Genomic DNA, 14913 nt, shown 5'->3' with positions numbered 1-14913 from the left:
CGGATGGTATAGTGTTAAGAACTAATCTGTAAAATTTGGTTTACATTTACATGTAAAACATGCATTTCTTTGAAGATGCTTTTAGAATATCTGAACATACTATGAAAGATGATTTCTAATCTGGGTAGTTTGATCAAATCATTTACAGAGTTAATGGAGTACATTTTAAATTCATATTGAACTTTTATCTAAGATACATTCTCTATTATTTTTGATAAAAACATTCCACTTAATAATAATATAATACATCTACCACATTCTACTTAACCTATTGATGTTTAAAGTTCGATTTACAGGATGGATACATTTTATTTATGACAATTTTCAACTGGCATAAATATCCATTTAACATATCTTAAAAAACAAATAGCATATTGATTTTTTAAAAATTTTGATTTGTTTTTGAGGTAATTAATTTTTTTATGCTATTTTAATACACATCAAAATTCTTTTAAAAATTAGAGGAAAAGCTTTCCAAAATGATTCTTTACCATTTTATTTTTTGTCACTTAATTTAACTTCATAGTTATTTGAATCTTGGTGTTTTTAATTTATATTAAAATAATTTGAGAAAAATTTAAGCCTTAAAATAAATTTGGCATTAGCAGGTAAACAGAATCACTGCATCTGTATTATCATTCAGTGGCTTGCACTTAATCAGAAATGCAATTTAACTACACACATTAGAAATTCTATTTACAAATATAACTTTAGCATACAAAAATTTCATTTCTGTGCTTGGTAAAAAAATTAATTTATTAATACAATTTTTTTTTATATAAATTATGAGTTTTTTTAGGAGAATATCATTTTAGAAAAACAAAATATATGTTTGTAAAACATTCCTTGAAGGGGCATGTATTTTTTTATCTTTTGTTAAAATTTCTACATTACAGTCATAATGCACATAATGAAGCCAATAGAAATACAGAGAGCAAGAAAACATTTTCAGATTATAGTTTCAGAAAGGAATTTGCAAAGATAGTGTTTTGGTTCTGTGGGAAAATAATAGTCGGTATAACTTAAAGTGAACACAGAGTTTAAGTGATTGGTAACTACTTTTAGAAATGTAAAATTGGAATTATATATAAAGATTAATAATTTATTAATTACAGCTTAAATGTACAATACAAACTGAAATTATTCGAAATATTTACATAAAATTTTTTTAATTTCATGTCAGCCAGCTCCATTCTAATATTTTAATTAGTTAGATAATTACTACGACCTATAAAATAAATCTGTTTAATACAACAATGAGGTAACATTTGCTAATTCATTGATGTATTCACAGCAAGTTTAAAAAGTTATAAACTGGTCCTTATCAAAAGATATTTTTAATTAAACTGTCTTTCAAATTAAATAAACAAAAAAATTTAACAAAAACAGTAACACTCTTTTAAAATTAAAAACAATCACAATATTATGCAATTCCTTAATAATTTATGGACACAAAATACTCAAAAATAAAATAAAAGTGTCACAGTTAAAAAATAAATAGAATAGAAGTGTTACAGTTAAGTTGAATCAAAATTTTGAATGCAAAAGAATGTATCTCCAATTAAATGAAAACAGAAGTTCAACCTCAATATACCTAATGTATGAAAGAAGATTTTATTTAAGTATTAATTATTTATATTTGCACATTTTTGAAAAAGCAAATTGTAACTCATAAGAATATTTTTTAATATTTATTATAATTTAACAACATTAATCAGCATGTGAATTTCTAACGTTAAAGAACATAGTTATTTCATTGAAAAAGAATAGTGAATATGATTACAAATATTATTGCATTTAAATAATAAGAATAGAAATAAATTTTTGTTAACCAATTATAAGTTATATTAATAAGCTTATCCTAAATGCAATTTAAGTCCAAAATAATGAATTAATACAGAAAAAATTTGTAACAAAAAAGCCAAATTTATTAGAGAAAGCTACACTTAATCAACAATTGTTACAAAATGAATCAATAATACTTTCTTAAAAAATAGTTTTTTTTTTGTATGTGTAAAAAGAGTATTTTATTTAATAAAAGCAAAATATGCTCAATAAAACTTTGCAACAACCAATTAAGTAAACAAACAAAGATCTAGGACTTTTTGTTTTTTACTGAACATGATGATGAAACTGTCTCACTCAATCATGATACAAAAATGTTTGATGTTAATATAATAATTAAAAATATTCTGTCCTTTACACTAATTTTTTGGCTTGGAAGAAACTCTTCAAATGTCTCATCTGCCAGAATCCCATGAGAAGAAGAATAGCTGTTTGAGAAATGGACCACCAAAGTACTCGTTGGTTGGTACTTTCACTGGTTTGTCTGAAACGCTCCTCACGATACTGAAATGAATAACAATGATTATATTCTATTTGGTACATTACAAAATTACATATTTTTTGTTGCTTTCATTTCACTGATATTTATTCATTAGCAGAAAAATGTACACCCATAATGGCAAATTTTTTAAATAAAAGGCACGTACAAGTTATGGACTATACAACCCCAAGGTACCCTATATATCTGGCCTCCTTTCTGTTTAACCTCCCTGTCTTATGCTTTAGGCTTTTGTTATTTCTTTTCCTCGAGGGTAGCTGATGAAGCTCTCCAAGAGAAGCTGTCACTGTTCTGTTTGACTCTTGCTCCTCATGGACGGCAAATACCCCCCTGTGTTGGTTATGAGTGGTGACCTTTTGGAAAGGAGGTGTAGTCTGATGTAGCAATCGGTCATGTCCTAGCCACTTGGTTCATCTGCTTAAGGAGATCACATAAAAGTCATCAACTTCTGGGACTGGGAAGTGGCTCTTAGTGTACAGACCTCAGCTAGCACTAAGGTGGATGCCAAGGCTGGGATTTCCCAGAGCCAACGCATTGCTGCCTCTTGTTGAGCTCCATGATGAGCAATGCCATTGGGACTTGAATCCATGCATGGGTTTTTCAAATGGCATCATAGTCTCCGAAGATACCAAATTTTTCATTAAGTCATCTGTCGATCCTTTCCACAAAATTTTGCTTTTTCTTGCACACAACCTATTTTATCACATATTGGAGAAATAAAAAACAACAACAAAGGAATTGAAATATGATAACGTAGAAGTACCTCATAGAAGTACCAAATCCATAAAACAACAGTCCTCAATAAACTAGCCACATTAGGCGACTTAAAAGTCAAAATTTCTGTACACCAAAATTGAAACCTTTCAAACAGAGTAATATCTGAGCATAGCCTTAAAAAATATTACAAATCTGAATTTATTCATGAATTACCAAGTCAAAAAGTTTTTGCAGCTTGACTTATCAATATTAAATGTGATGGTTTTAATAAATAAGACAATTCTGTTCACTGACTTATTAAGATTATCACATTTATCAAAACCTTATTTAAGCTAGAAGATGAACCTATTTAAATGGATTGTTATCCTGTTAACAAAATGTCGAATATGATTGCCACAGAGTAACTAGTGGTAGGTATAATAAAAAAATCTTGTGTACATTGACAAAGTGCTTAAGGAATTTAAAAAATATATTAATTGTAGTACACTTTAGAAACAAATATATAGTAACAAAAAAGCTTTGTTTCCTTGCAGAGGGATCTACTCTATCCATAATGTCCACAAACACTCAGATCAAATATAAGAACTAAAATTGGGTTTTAACCTTTGTTCCAACCATTCAACATTAAGATAAAAAATAAATAATTTCTAAGGTTAATGAAGCTATAAATAATCTTTACTCTTGTTTAGCTTTATACTACTACTGATAAATCAGTCAATATTAAAAAAAAAAAAAAAAATCGCCTTGGTTACTAGATGCTAAGACAGAAGTTGGAATTTCACATTTGATAATGATGCAGATGAAAAGACTGGAAATATTTTTAATTTCCGGCATTTTAATTAACAGGCACCAGTGGAACTATTATATATATTGATGTTGTTATATTAAAATAATTTAGAACAATGCTTTTTAATCACAATTATAGCAAAATGATTATGAAGAAACAAAAAGCCATGTTTTTTAAATATAAAATTTACAATACCCTTTGGTAATTTTGCTCTTTAGAGATCTGCTCAACTTGATCCAGAAGTTGTCGCAAACGAAGTTGAAGCTCAGTCAATTTTTCTTTCTGAGCAACATTTCCGTAATCAACTGCATGTTCACCAACTTGGATATCCAAATGGACTCGCTAAAAGAAATAAAGAAAGATAACATAGATAATTATAAGAAAGACATATTTCAAGCAAAAAACGAATTATTTTGCAGAGAAATATGACAATGTTATATCCATAAAATATATATTAACTTACCAACTGAGATCCACTGAACCATTTCGTAGTATTTGAATACAAGCATATCACATGTTCTCCAGGCAAACTTGATGTGAAAGTAAACTTCCCTTCTGATGAATAAACTTTGGATAATATTACTTTTTCCTGTGGATCCCTGATTTCAACATGCATCCCAATACCTGGACTTGAAGGCATAAATCCTCCAGTTTTAGGATCAAATAACTCACATTTATAATTACCTAATAAACAATAATACCTTAATTAAAATATACCTTATCAAATGATCTTTGAAGAATAAATATCAATATTTTCATAGAAAAAATTGTGATATTTGGACAGAATGAAACTAGGAAAAGATGCAAAATTATCTAGTAAGATCTGAATAGGTGTTGACAAATCCTTAATCTCATTTGAATGATGAAAGATTTTCTTACCCTTCTGTCATACCTCTCCTCATTTACCATAGCTAGTTCTTGGTACAACTGTTTATGCTTTTTAATATATTATATATGTCAAGTATAATACACATCAAATAAAATCTTTGTATTAATAATAAAGTTGTTTAAAATCATAACTAAGGATTGCACAATAAAATGCATTACATTATTAAAAAGAACATATATGTGAAAAAATTTACCTAACATTAAACCATGTGATTATGTGGCCAATAATGATCCCTCCAAAAATAAAACTACTAAATATACTGAAATTAGAGAAAAATATTAAAACAAACCTTAATATTCATTAAATGTATTTAAAAATAATAAAAAAAATCAATTATATTGAAAAAGTTATGTAGTTATCTCTCTAAATATGGTTGCTATTAGATAAATAAATTTTCTAAAAAATAAAAAAAATTCATTTTTGTTTCTAGATGAGATAATTGCAAATGCTATTAGGACAGGAGTGTAAAAATTATTTACAAATTAATATTCTTTAGAAATTTAAAGAAATTGGCATTATACAGTTTCTTATTAGTTATTTTATTATTAATACAACTACTTCTTAAATTTCATACAATATAATCAAACTTTAACTCTGATGGATTGTAAGCGAGTACCCGATTCACCCAAATGTTAATGTATATATAAATTGTTCTTATTATTTTAATCGAAAATTATTTTGATGCAGGGTACCTTTCTCTCGCTCTCTTCTTTTAAAAAATTACAATACCATTGAAAATTAGAATGTCCTAAAAATTCTTTTAAGTTCATGACTTTACAGATGAAATTCTTTGTAATGCAAGAAAACGATTTTCTAAATAAATATTTGCTGCAAAAGAAATGTTTAAAATTCAATAAATATATTCAAAACAAATTCAATCATCAAAATGCAATCACCTTATCAATTATTAAAATTGAAGAAAGTGGAATAAAACTGACCCACCATATCTCAAAGGTTGTCAACCAAGATGGAGAACTTGAATTTGTATATCAATTGCTTATAGTTTTGATTGAATGCTATTATTAATTTAGATTAGTTTATACATATGTAATGATATTTTAATTCTAATTTCAATTTAATTAATTTCCAAGGCTTTATCTTAATTTAGCCCATAGTAACTTCATTCTAAAATATTCCCTTATTTCATGATCCAATTCCACTTTCGGTTTAATTAATCCCTTTGTAAAAATAATGCGCCATCAGTACTACTATCAAATGAAAGTGATACTTTTGCCCTTGTCTAAGGTCACTCCAGCGGCGCATGGCCGGAAATCCTATGTTATATAAGGCAAGTCATCATCTGTTTGTCCCTTTTTTCGCTCTTCTTACTTCTGCTTTCTGCTACACTACGTTTTCTTGTATATAATCATGCCTGCCACTCGGAATAGAATAAAATGTAATTAAAAATACCAAGTCTCTTCACTGTTTCTGTCATGTATGCCAGGTAGACCGAGAGACGATACGATTCGTTTTACATACACGCAAAGAACATTTATTAGTATTAAGATGCACAGGCACGAACAAGCATAACAACAACTACACCGAACAAGTACAATACGAAGAACTACGGAACTCAAAAAAGTAAAAAAAACACGCGCACGTCACAGCCTGGAAGGTTCTCTAATCTGGCTGTTGCCAGATACATAACAGTTCCTTTTTCTAATCTGGCCGTTGCCAGATACATAACAGTTCCTCCCCGACAAAATATAGAGTCACAGGTGGAGTCTCTCTGGAGGTCTCCTGATTCGGTTTGAGCGTCGGAGTGGCACATCAGTTTTCGTCTTTCCGGAAGCTCTGGTACAGGGCTAGGTGGCATATCATCACTTGGAGTGGCAGATACAGGTACATCCTTAGGTTCCGGGACAACTTCAGGTACAGGTGCAGGCGGTTCCGATTCAGCAACATCATCGGATACTGGCTCATCTGGAAAATTCAATTCTTTATCGTAAATTGGAATTTCAGTAGCAGCTTGGGATAATCCAATCGACTTCCCACATTTCCTTATTTGATCTACGTGTCTCTTCCAAATTTCAGTTCCAACTTGTATGCTATAACTCAAAGTTCCATCTCGGTTTATAATTGTTCCAATTTTCCATTTGTTAGGTCCGGAATAATTTCTTACGGCTACTTTCTCCCCTTCCTGAAACTCACGCAAGATAGATTCTGTGTCAAGTCTCGAACTCTGTTTCTGAACAACTTTGTCTCTCAAATTTGGTTTAAAAAGATCAAGCCTAGTGCGAATACATCTCTTCAAAAACAAGGCACTCGGAGTTTCTCCCGTGAGGGAATGTGGAGTTATTCTATACTGTAATAAAAATCTTTGTAATTTCACATTTAGATCTCCAGAATCACTTCTACTCGATTTCAACGAAGCTTTGAACAATTGCACTATTCTTTCTGCCTGTCCGTTCGTAGCAGGATGGTAAGGTGCTGAAGTTATATGTTTAATATTATTCAGTTTCAAAAAATGTCGAAATTCGTAACTAGTAAAACTTGCGCCGTTATCACTAAACAAAGTTAAGGGAATTCCATAATGAGTAAAAAGGATACGAAGATGATGAATTGTAAAACTAGCTGTAATATTTTTCATCGGAATGACTTCTATCCACTTCGAATATGCATCAGAGACTACAAAAAACATTTTCCCCATAAAAGGACCAGCATAGTCAACGTGTATCCTTTGCCAAGGTCCATTTGGCCATTCAAACGGATGTCGATTTATCCTTGCTGGTTCGTTCCTCGTTGCGATACAAACTGAACAGTTCTGAACAAAATTGGCTATACTGGCATCAATACCTTGCCAATAGCAGTAGCTTCTAGCTAAGGCCTTCATTTTGACAATTCCAGGATGTCCAACATGAAGTTCTTCCAAAACTTGATTCTGGTACTTTTCAGGAATGCATACTCTATGACCATACATTATCCAACCATTTTGCAATGAAAATTCAGATTCTCTACCTTTCCAAGGCACAGGTAATTCAGTTCCAGATTTTAAACTTTCATACAGTTCGAACAATTTCCTATCAGTTTTAGTAGCTCTAGCTATGTCAGTTGCTGTAACAGGCACTAATTCAACTTTCGAAATATTTGTCACGTCTGCTTCAGTCAAGTACTCACAGTCCTTGTCAACTGCTAGTGGTAAACGTGAAAGTGCATCGACATTGCCATGATTCTTTGTGTTTCGATACTTGATTGTATAACTGAATGCTTGGAGAAAAAGTGCATAATGAACCATTCGTGTTGCAGATAAACATCGTAAACTACAATTAGATGCGAAAATTGATACTAGGGGTTTATGATCGGTTACGAGATCAAAATGTCGACCAAATAAATATTGATAAAATCCCTTTACTCCCCATACGATACTCAATGCTTCCTTGTCTATCTGCGAATAATTACCTTCCGTTTTAGTCAATGACCTTGATGCAAACATGGCTGGTTTTTCCGAACCATCTGGCATAATGTGACTTAAAGCTGCTCCTATTCCAACTGGTGATGCATCCGTTTGTAATACAAGAGGTAACTTAGGATCATAATGGCATAAAATTCGGTCTGAAGCAATTTCTTGTTTCAATGCCTTGAAAGCTTTTTCATATTCTGCAGTCCACAAAAATTTAGTACCTTTCTGCAGTAAATTATTGAAAGGAGCGACACGAGTAGATAAGTTGGGAATAAATTTTCCGTAGTAATTGACTAAACCCAAAAAACTCTTCAAATCAGATACAGTTTTTGGAACTGGTACCTTCGTAATTGCATCGATTTTTTCTTGTGTTTTGTGGAGGCCGAATTTATCAATTGTATGACCACAATAATTCACAGATTTCTTAAAAAATTCACTTTTCCGCTTATTTACTCTGAGACCATATTCTTCTAGTCTCTGTAGTACTAATTCTAACCTTTCAAAATGCTCTTGATCATTTCTCCCCGTTACGGTAATATCGTCTAAAAATACGTGTACCCCCGCGATCCCTGATAAAACTTGTTCAATGGCTCTCTGCCACACTGCCGGAGCTAAGGCTATACCATAATTCATTCTCTTGTAACGGAACAAACCCTTGTGAGTATTGACCGTCAATAGATGTCGGTCCCGCTCATCAATTAACATTTGAAGGTATGCCTCAGATAAGTCGATTTTAGTAAAGAACTCCCCTCCTGACAATTCAGCAAAAATGTCCTCGATACGGGGTAAAGGATATTGCTCAATTTTTAGTCCCGGGTTGATAGTCACCTTATAATCACCACAGATTCGTAGGTTCCCATTCTGTTTGATAACAGGAACAATTGGTGTAGCCCACTCACTATATGTTACCGGCTCAATGATGTCTTCTGCAACTAACCTCTTAAGTTCAGTTTCTATTCTTTCTTTTAAAGCAAATGGTACTGGTCGAGGTTTAAAAAATACCGGTTTGTAATTAGGTTTCATTTGAAGAAGGCAACAAAACTTTTCCAGTTTCCCGATACCCGGAGAAAAAATTCTCATACTTTTGAAGCAAGATATTTAATTTATTGGTTCGAGAATTACAATTTCCAACCCGAACTGCTTTAATTGAGCTCCAGTCTAATTGGAAATTTCTCAACCATTCACGACCAAAAACTGCGTTTACTTTTGCATGTACCAAATAAATAGTTTCTGTATTAATTTGATCTTTGTATTGAATTTGCACCACTACTTGGCCAGCTGATGTTATCATAGAATTATCGAAATTCCTAAGCAATAATTTGGTAGGCTTAATGGCTACATCCGGACAGAGTTTCTTAAATTCATTCACATTCACACAACTAATAGCAGCTCCAGTATCTAATTCAAATAAACATTTATTTCCTTCAACAAAAATTTCTAATAAAATCTTATCCCTTGCATGTCGTGGTGATTTAACGCTATTAACTGGTACAGGTTCAGAACAAGATTCTATTTGTTTAACTGTTTCGTTACGTTTTGAGCGGCAGACTTTTGCCAAATGCCCGTTCTTTAAGCAATTCCTACACTGAGTGTTCTTGTGCTTACATTCGTGAGCTAAATGTTGAGTACTATCACATCTGTAACATTTCCGAGATTTATCAAACTTCTTTGTAGGTTCAGATTTCTTAAATTTAGAAAATCTTTTTTGATAGTTTTATCTTGCGAACTATGTAATTTTTTTATCGATACCATTTGATTCTGAATTTCGCACACATCTCTCTGAGCAGATTCCATTGCGAATGCAATGCTCTTAGCTTTTTCGTATGTTAACTTATCCTCTGATAACAGCTTTTTCTGTATATTTTCGTTTTTGAGACCCATCACCAATTTATCACGAAGCATCGTACTTAAATTGTTCCCAAAGGTACAGTGTATCGACAGTTTTTGTAATTCGGCACAGTAATTTGCAATGGACTCACCTTCAAATTGTTTCCTCTTGTAGAAACGAAACCGTTCTGTCATCTCCAGTGGTTTAGGATTCAAATGTTTCGAAAGTAATTTTACGATATCTTGATACGTCAATTCAGAAGGAATGTTGGGAGTGGCCAGATTCTTTAACAATTTATACGTTGTTGCTCCCATAAGGCTTAAAATAGCAGGGACTTTCATTTTATCTTCGATCCCATTAACAACGAAGTAAGATTCTAAACGTTCCACATAACTGGACCAGTCTTCCACAGACGCATCATAAGATTCAAAACTAATGTTCGAAGATCCCATCCTCGTCGCCAACTCTTTTGTCATGTATGCCAGGTAGACCGAGAGACGATACGATTCGTTTTACATACACGCAAAGAACATTATTAGTATTAAGATGCACAGGCACGAACGAGCATAACAACAACTACACCGAACAAGTACAATACGAAGAACTACGGAACTCAAAAAGGTAAAAAAAAACACGCGCACGTCACACAGCCTGGAAGGTTCTCTAATCTGGCTGTTGCCAGATACATAACAGTTCCTTTTTCTAATCTGGCCGTTGCCAGGTACATAACAGTTTCGAACCTGCATTCTACTTCAATCAAAATATGTTACATACATATAATGGATTTCACATAAATAGCAGTCAGTCATAATATATATGCACAATGAAACTAATATAGATATTTCATAAACAAATACAACAATTTCACAAGAAAAAATTGGTAATTCTTAAAAATATAGACAGTTTTAAAAAAACGCATCAAGTAAATTTATTTGAGCAAATCATAGATGCATCTCAGGGATTTCTCGAGGGATAGTGGGAGACATATTGTCTCTCCTTTGGGATAAGATTAAAGGAAAGAAAAATTTTAGATATAAATTATTTTATTTGGAAATAGAGCTTCAATCATGAATTTTTTAAAGGTGGATTACAAAATATAAATATAAAGAGCCCACTAAGGGTTTAAAAAATTTTGCAGGTAAATATAGAAATTCCCACAACATCTTATAAATAATATATTTATAATTGTATTTCAATTTCATTAAATTTTGCTACAATTCTGCTAACTAAAATAATTAATAAATTCAATGCTAAATAAATAAGAATCTTGAATAATATATAAGTAATGAAAACTCTTTTGATACAAGCAAAAATATCTCCTTTACATAAATGATAACATATATATTACATTTAATATTAGATAAAATACAACTAAATGGCAATCAAGGAGAAGGGAATAAATAGTGTTTATTCCCCAAAAAATGAGTTAATATGTTTTAAAAAATTCATAATAATTATGAGATCTTCCAGTTTTAAAAGTATGTTTTTAAAACAAAGAGATTTTTACTTTATCACCTCAAAATATATTTATTACAATTATACCCTAAATAAAACTTCTAGGATTAGCAGATTAATTCTGCAGCAAATAATTTACAAAATTAAAATTTTGAATTCATTTGAATAAAAATGATCAATAGATATTCGAATTGAGTTACTACATATAATAGCAGTAAAATAGTTTGTTTACGACTGCCAAAATCCTATATTCCTATCATATACATTAAAATTTTTGGCCTCATTCAACTTTTTCCTAATAGGATTGTTTTGAAAGAAACTTCTATTGCACAAGAACAAACATGACAAAACACCTGTCTATACATTAAAATAAAGAATGAGTGGCTTAAAAAAGCTAATGAAATTCTAACAGTTGACTAGTTCGATAATCATGACAGTTTACAAACTCGTAAAATATTGCAGGCACCGATAAAAATACTCAAAATACCAAATTTTGATTATCTTCTACATTTCAAGACTTCTTATTTATCTCTCAGGCAGTAATGCATTCTCCACATGAAACAGAGAAAAGAAGCACCACACAATTATAAAGAGACTTCATCATATCAATTAATGATTTCAATTATATTAATATTTGTTAACTATGTTGAATAATCACAAGCAATATAATGAATATGATCATCAACACAAATGGAAAGAAAAAACAGGCTACATAAGAAAGAGCATTAAGTAAATCATAATCAGAGACACTTATTAGTAAAATAAAGCTGATTTATATGCAAGAGAAAAATGGGATTCTAATGTCCTTATAAAAATAATAATTTTAACTCAACATTAAAATTATAGGAAGAATCTTAAACTGCCACTAGTCCCATTTCATCTGGTTCCATTTTTCTTACCTTAACTATTCTAAAATTACATTTGTTTTTATAAGCTCTGTTATAATTATTAAGCTTCATTATTCAAGTAAATAAATAAGCTATAAAATGCTTTTTATTTACCACATATTATTAGTATCCTGTATTTCTCGTTCTAAATCCGTTATTCAGATAAATTTAAACAGTTTTTAATAAGAAAAAAATAAAAAAGCCTTCAGCCTAAAGCTTTAGAAATGGCTAAAAATCTGGAAGGTATAAAAACATATTATTCAAATAAAAAGAAAAAATATTGAAGACAGTAATTTTAATTCATTAAAACTAAAAATGGTATTTTTTTTTGTGCCAATTTCAGACTAATTGTGCTAAAGAAGAGAAAACTCACCAAATATTAACTAAAGAATATAGTTATATTACACATTTTGCAATTCATCGCCTTAGAATATTACAATTAGGCACCTTAGGTATTTTTCAGTTTAGCCTTTAATTACAAGGTACTTTTTTTTTTCTCCTAAAGAGAATTTTTTTAGAAATATTTTTAATGGCACTGCTCTTCCAAATATTAAATCACATCCACTTTTGAGAAAGTTATAGTTGAGAAATAAAATTAATCCTTTCATAAATTCTGTTATGTTTTGTTTTAATTACATTCCATGTTATGTTCTGTTTTAATTACACTTTAAATCTATTTTTTTAACAACCTGCATTCCAGATTAATTTTTTAAAAAGAAAACCAATATTAAATTTTCTATTATTTAATTCTAATTAAAAATAACTCATTTAATGATAATTTCCACATATTTAATAAGCAGCAATCAAAAATTAATGGCACAAGAACTGCAACATAAAATTTCACGTTCATCAAAAAAGACATGTCAATATTTGGGACTTAATTTCCTACATTTTTCTCATATTACATTATGACAACTTATTAGCTACCAAAAAATTTACAATTTCAATTTTTTAAAGAAACTCTGATTTTATTCAAAATTGGATCTGGTGCCTATTTGAAAAAAGAGTTTTGAAATGATTAATTTTTTTTTTTTTTTTTTTTAAATTTTAGAGGGAAAAAGTCTACTTAATAATAACCTCATTCTCATTTCATAGAAGGTAAGAAACAAGAAAATTGTCATTTTCTCAAGATAAAAGGAACATTAAAATTCATTACTCTTTTTATTTGGAAATTTAGAGGAAAAAAAATCTATATCTCAAGATCCAATAAGAAAAAATACAAACATATGGTTTCAAGCACAATCATCAACAAATCAGGCACAAAATAGAATAATATTACTTAAGTTATAAGTTGAGATGAAAAATATACAATTTAAGTTTATAAAATTAATTCTGTACATATAATTTGTATTTTAGAAACAAATAATAAGTAATATTGAGAGAAAAATGGTCAGGATGTCATAAATAAGATGAAATGCAAAGGACTCAACATAACATTGAATAATTGAAGCAAATTGCATTTGTTTCAGATTATGTAGCAAGAAATTTCTAAGTAAATTCTTATGTTAGAACTAAATCCATAAATTAATAGAAAGCGTTTCTCGAAAAGAAAGATGAAAGAAACTTTAAAATGAAACATGTTTAAAAATTTTGAAAGACACAAATAAAAGAGCTGCCTACAGCCAAAATTTCTATAAGCTAGGAACAGAGCGTATTTTGCATTCGAATAAAAATATATTAAATAATAACACATAAAATAAGAAGAAAATTAAAATAAGTGAAGTTATTCTAATTGTAACTTCAAACTAATTAATTTTAACTAATTTCAAATTAATTCTACTAAAACGATGCATTATAGAAAAATTTATTCCTTTCTTATGCAGTTATGGAAGTAAAATTATATTTAAGAACAAAATAAAATGTATCAAATTCCATGTTCATTAAAACATTACTGACCGACAACTAATGTCTCGTCCGGTATTTCTTCAATGAAGCATTTTCTTTCTGTTTCAGAAATATGAAAATATAAGGCAGAAGACACAGATAAATATGAGAGAATCGACAAAATTGTAAAACTAAACATTGTTATTTAAATAGTTTTTAAGCAGAACTATTTCAAAAACATTGACACCAAAATTTCACTCTACGCCACGTATCTTTCAAAACATACCAGGTAGATCAGAATTTAGAGAGTTGAAGTACTTTTGTAGAGAAGCAAAAATCTCAAGTAAATATTTCGATGGGTCAAACCACGGAATTTCACATATAGGTAGCGGTACTGTTTATTAAATGAAAACACTCTGGTTTCTAGCTATTTCTTAACAAACTATACATATGAGTGTTCTGTAATAATTAATTCCATTAAAGTTTTAGGGAGAAAAGTCCGATTAAAATAATAGAAGGAAATGTATGAATATAATTCACAAAAATGTTACAATATTTTTGGACCTGGAATGTTTAGGCTGTAGTTTGCTTACTCAAACTTGACCATATTAGGATATTGTGTTTTTTTTTATTTTTTTTTATTTTTTTTATTATCATTAGAGGTAAAACCTGTATAGATTGCTTTTTTCGGGAAATTTTAAACGCTGAAATAATGTAGTTAACTTTTCAGCGTAAGGTCCGCAATTTCATAAAACATTTTCCTAGCTATTTCATGAAATAAC

At 30.0% G+C, this 14913-nt stretch overlaps 2 protein-coding genes across 2 annotated transcripts; both read right to left on the bottom strand.

The window, feature by feature from the left end:
- Positions 1-2096: 2096 nt before the first annotated feature.
- LOC129971595 (transmembrane emp24 domain-containing protein eca-like) lies at positions 2097-14435 on the bottom strand. Its single transcript, XM_056085509.1, has 4 exons — positions 14204-14435; positions 4312-4532; positions 4044-4190; positions 2097-2349 (listed from the first exon to the last, which is right to left on the bottom strand). Exons 1-4 carry the CDS (start codon positions 14328-14330, stop codon positions 2200-2202), a joined length of 645 nt encoding a protein of 214 aa, XP_055941484.1. The 5' UTR covers positions 14331-14435; the 3' UTR covers positions 2097-2199.
- Positions 5186-9218, bottom strand: LOC129971594 (uncharacterized protein K02A2.6-like). Its single transcript, XM_056085508.1, has one exon. It carries the CDS (start codon positions 9215-9217, stop codon positions 6311-6313), a length of 2907 nt encoding a protein of 968 aa, XP_055941483.1. The 5' UTR covers position 9218; the 3' UTR covers positions 5186-6310.
- Positions 14436-14913: the final 478 nt, after the last annotated feature.

This window comes from Argiope bruennichi, chromosome 6, assembly GCF_947563725.1.
Source record: "Argiope bruennichi chromosome 6, qqArgBrue1.1, whole genome shotgun sequence".
Taxonomy (NCBI): domain Eukaryota; kingdom Metazoa; phylum Arthropoda; class Arachnida; order Araneae; family Araneidae; genus Argiope; species Argiope bruennichi.
Note: the sequence above shows the minus strand (reverse complement) of the source record. Positions and strands in the feature narration are given on the sequence as shown.

Bases quoted from the DNA above. Each gene is read 5' to 3' on its own strand.
- LOC129971594 (XM_056085508.1), bottom strand. From the start codon at position 9,217: ATGAGAATTTTTTCTCCGGGTATCGGGAAACTGGAAAAGTTTTGTTGC.
- LOC129971595 (XM_056085509.1), bottom strand. From the start codon at position 14,330: ATGTTTAGTTTTACAATTTTGTCGATTCTCTCATATTTATCTGTGTCT. The intron at 4,533-14,203 runs GTCAGTAATGTT...ATTGTTTATTAG, and splicing joins GGACGAGACATTAGTTGTCG to GTAATTATAAATGTGAGTTA. The intron at 2,350-4,043 runs GTATTGTAAATT...TATTCATTTCAG, and splicing joins AAGAGCAAAATTACCAAAGG to TATCGTGAGGAGCGTTTCAG.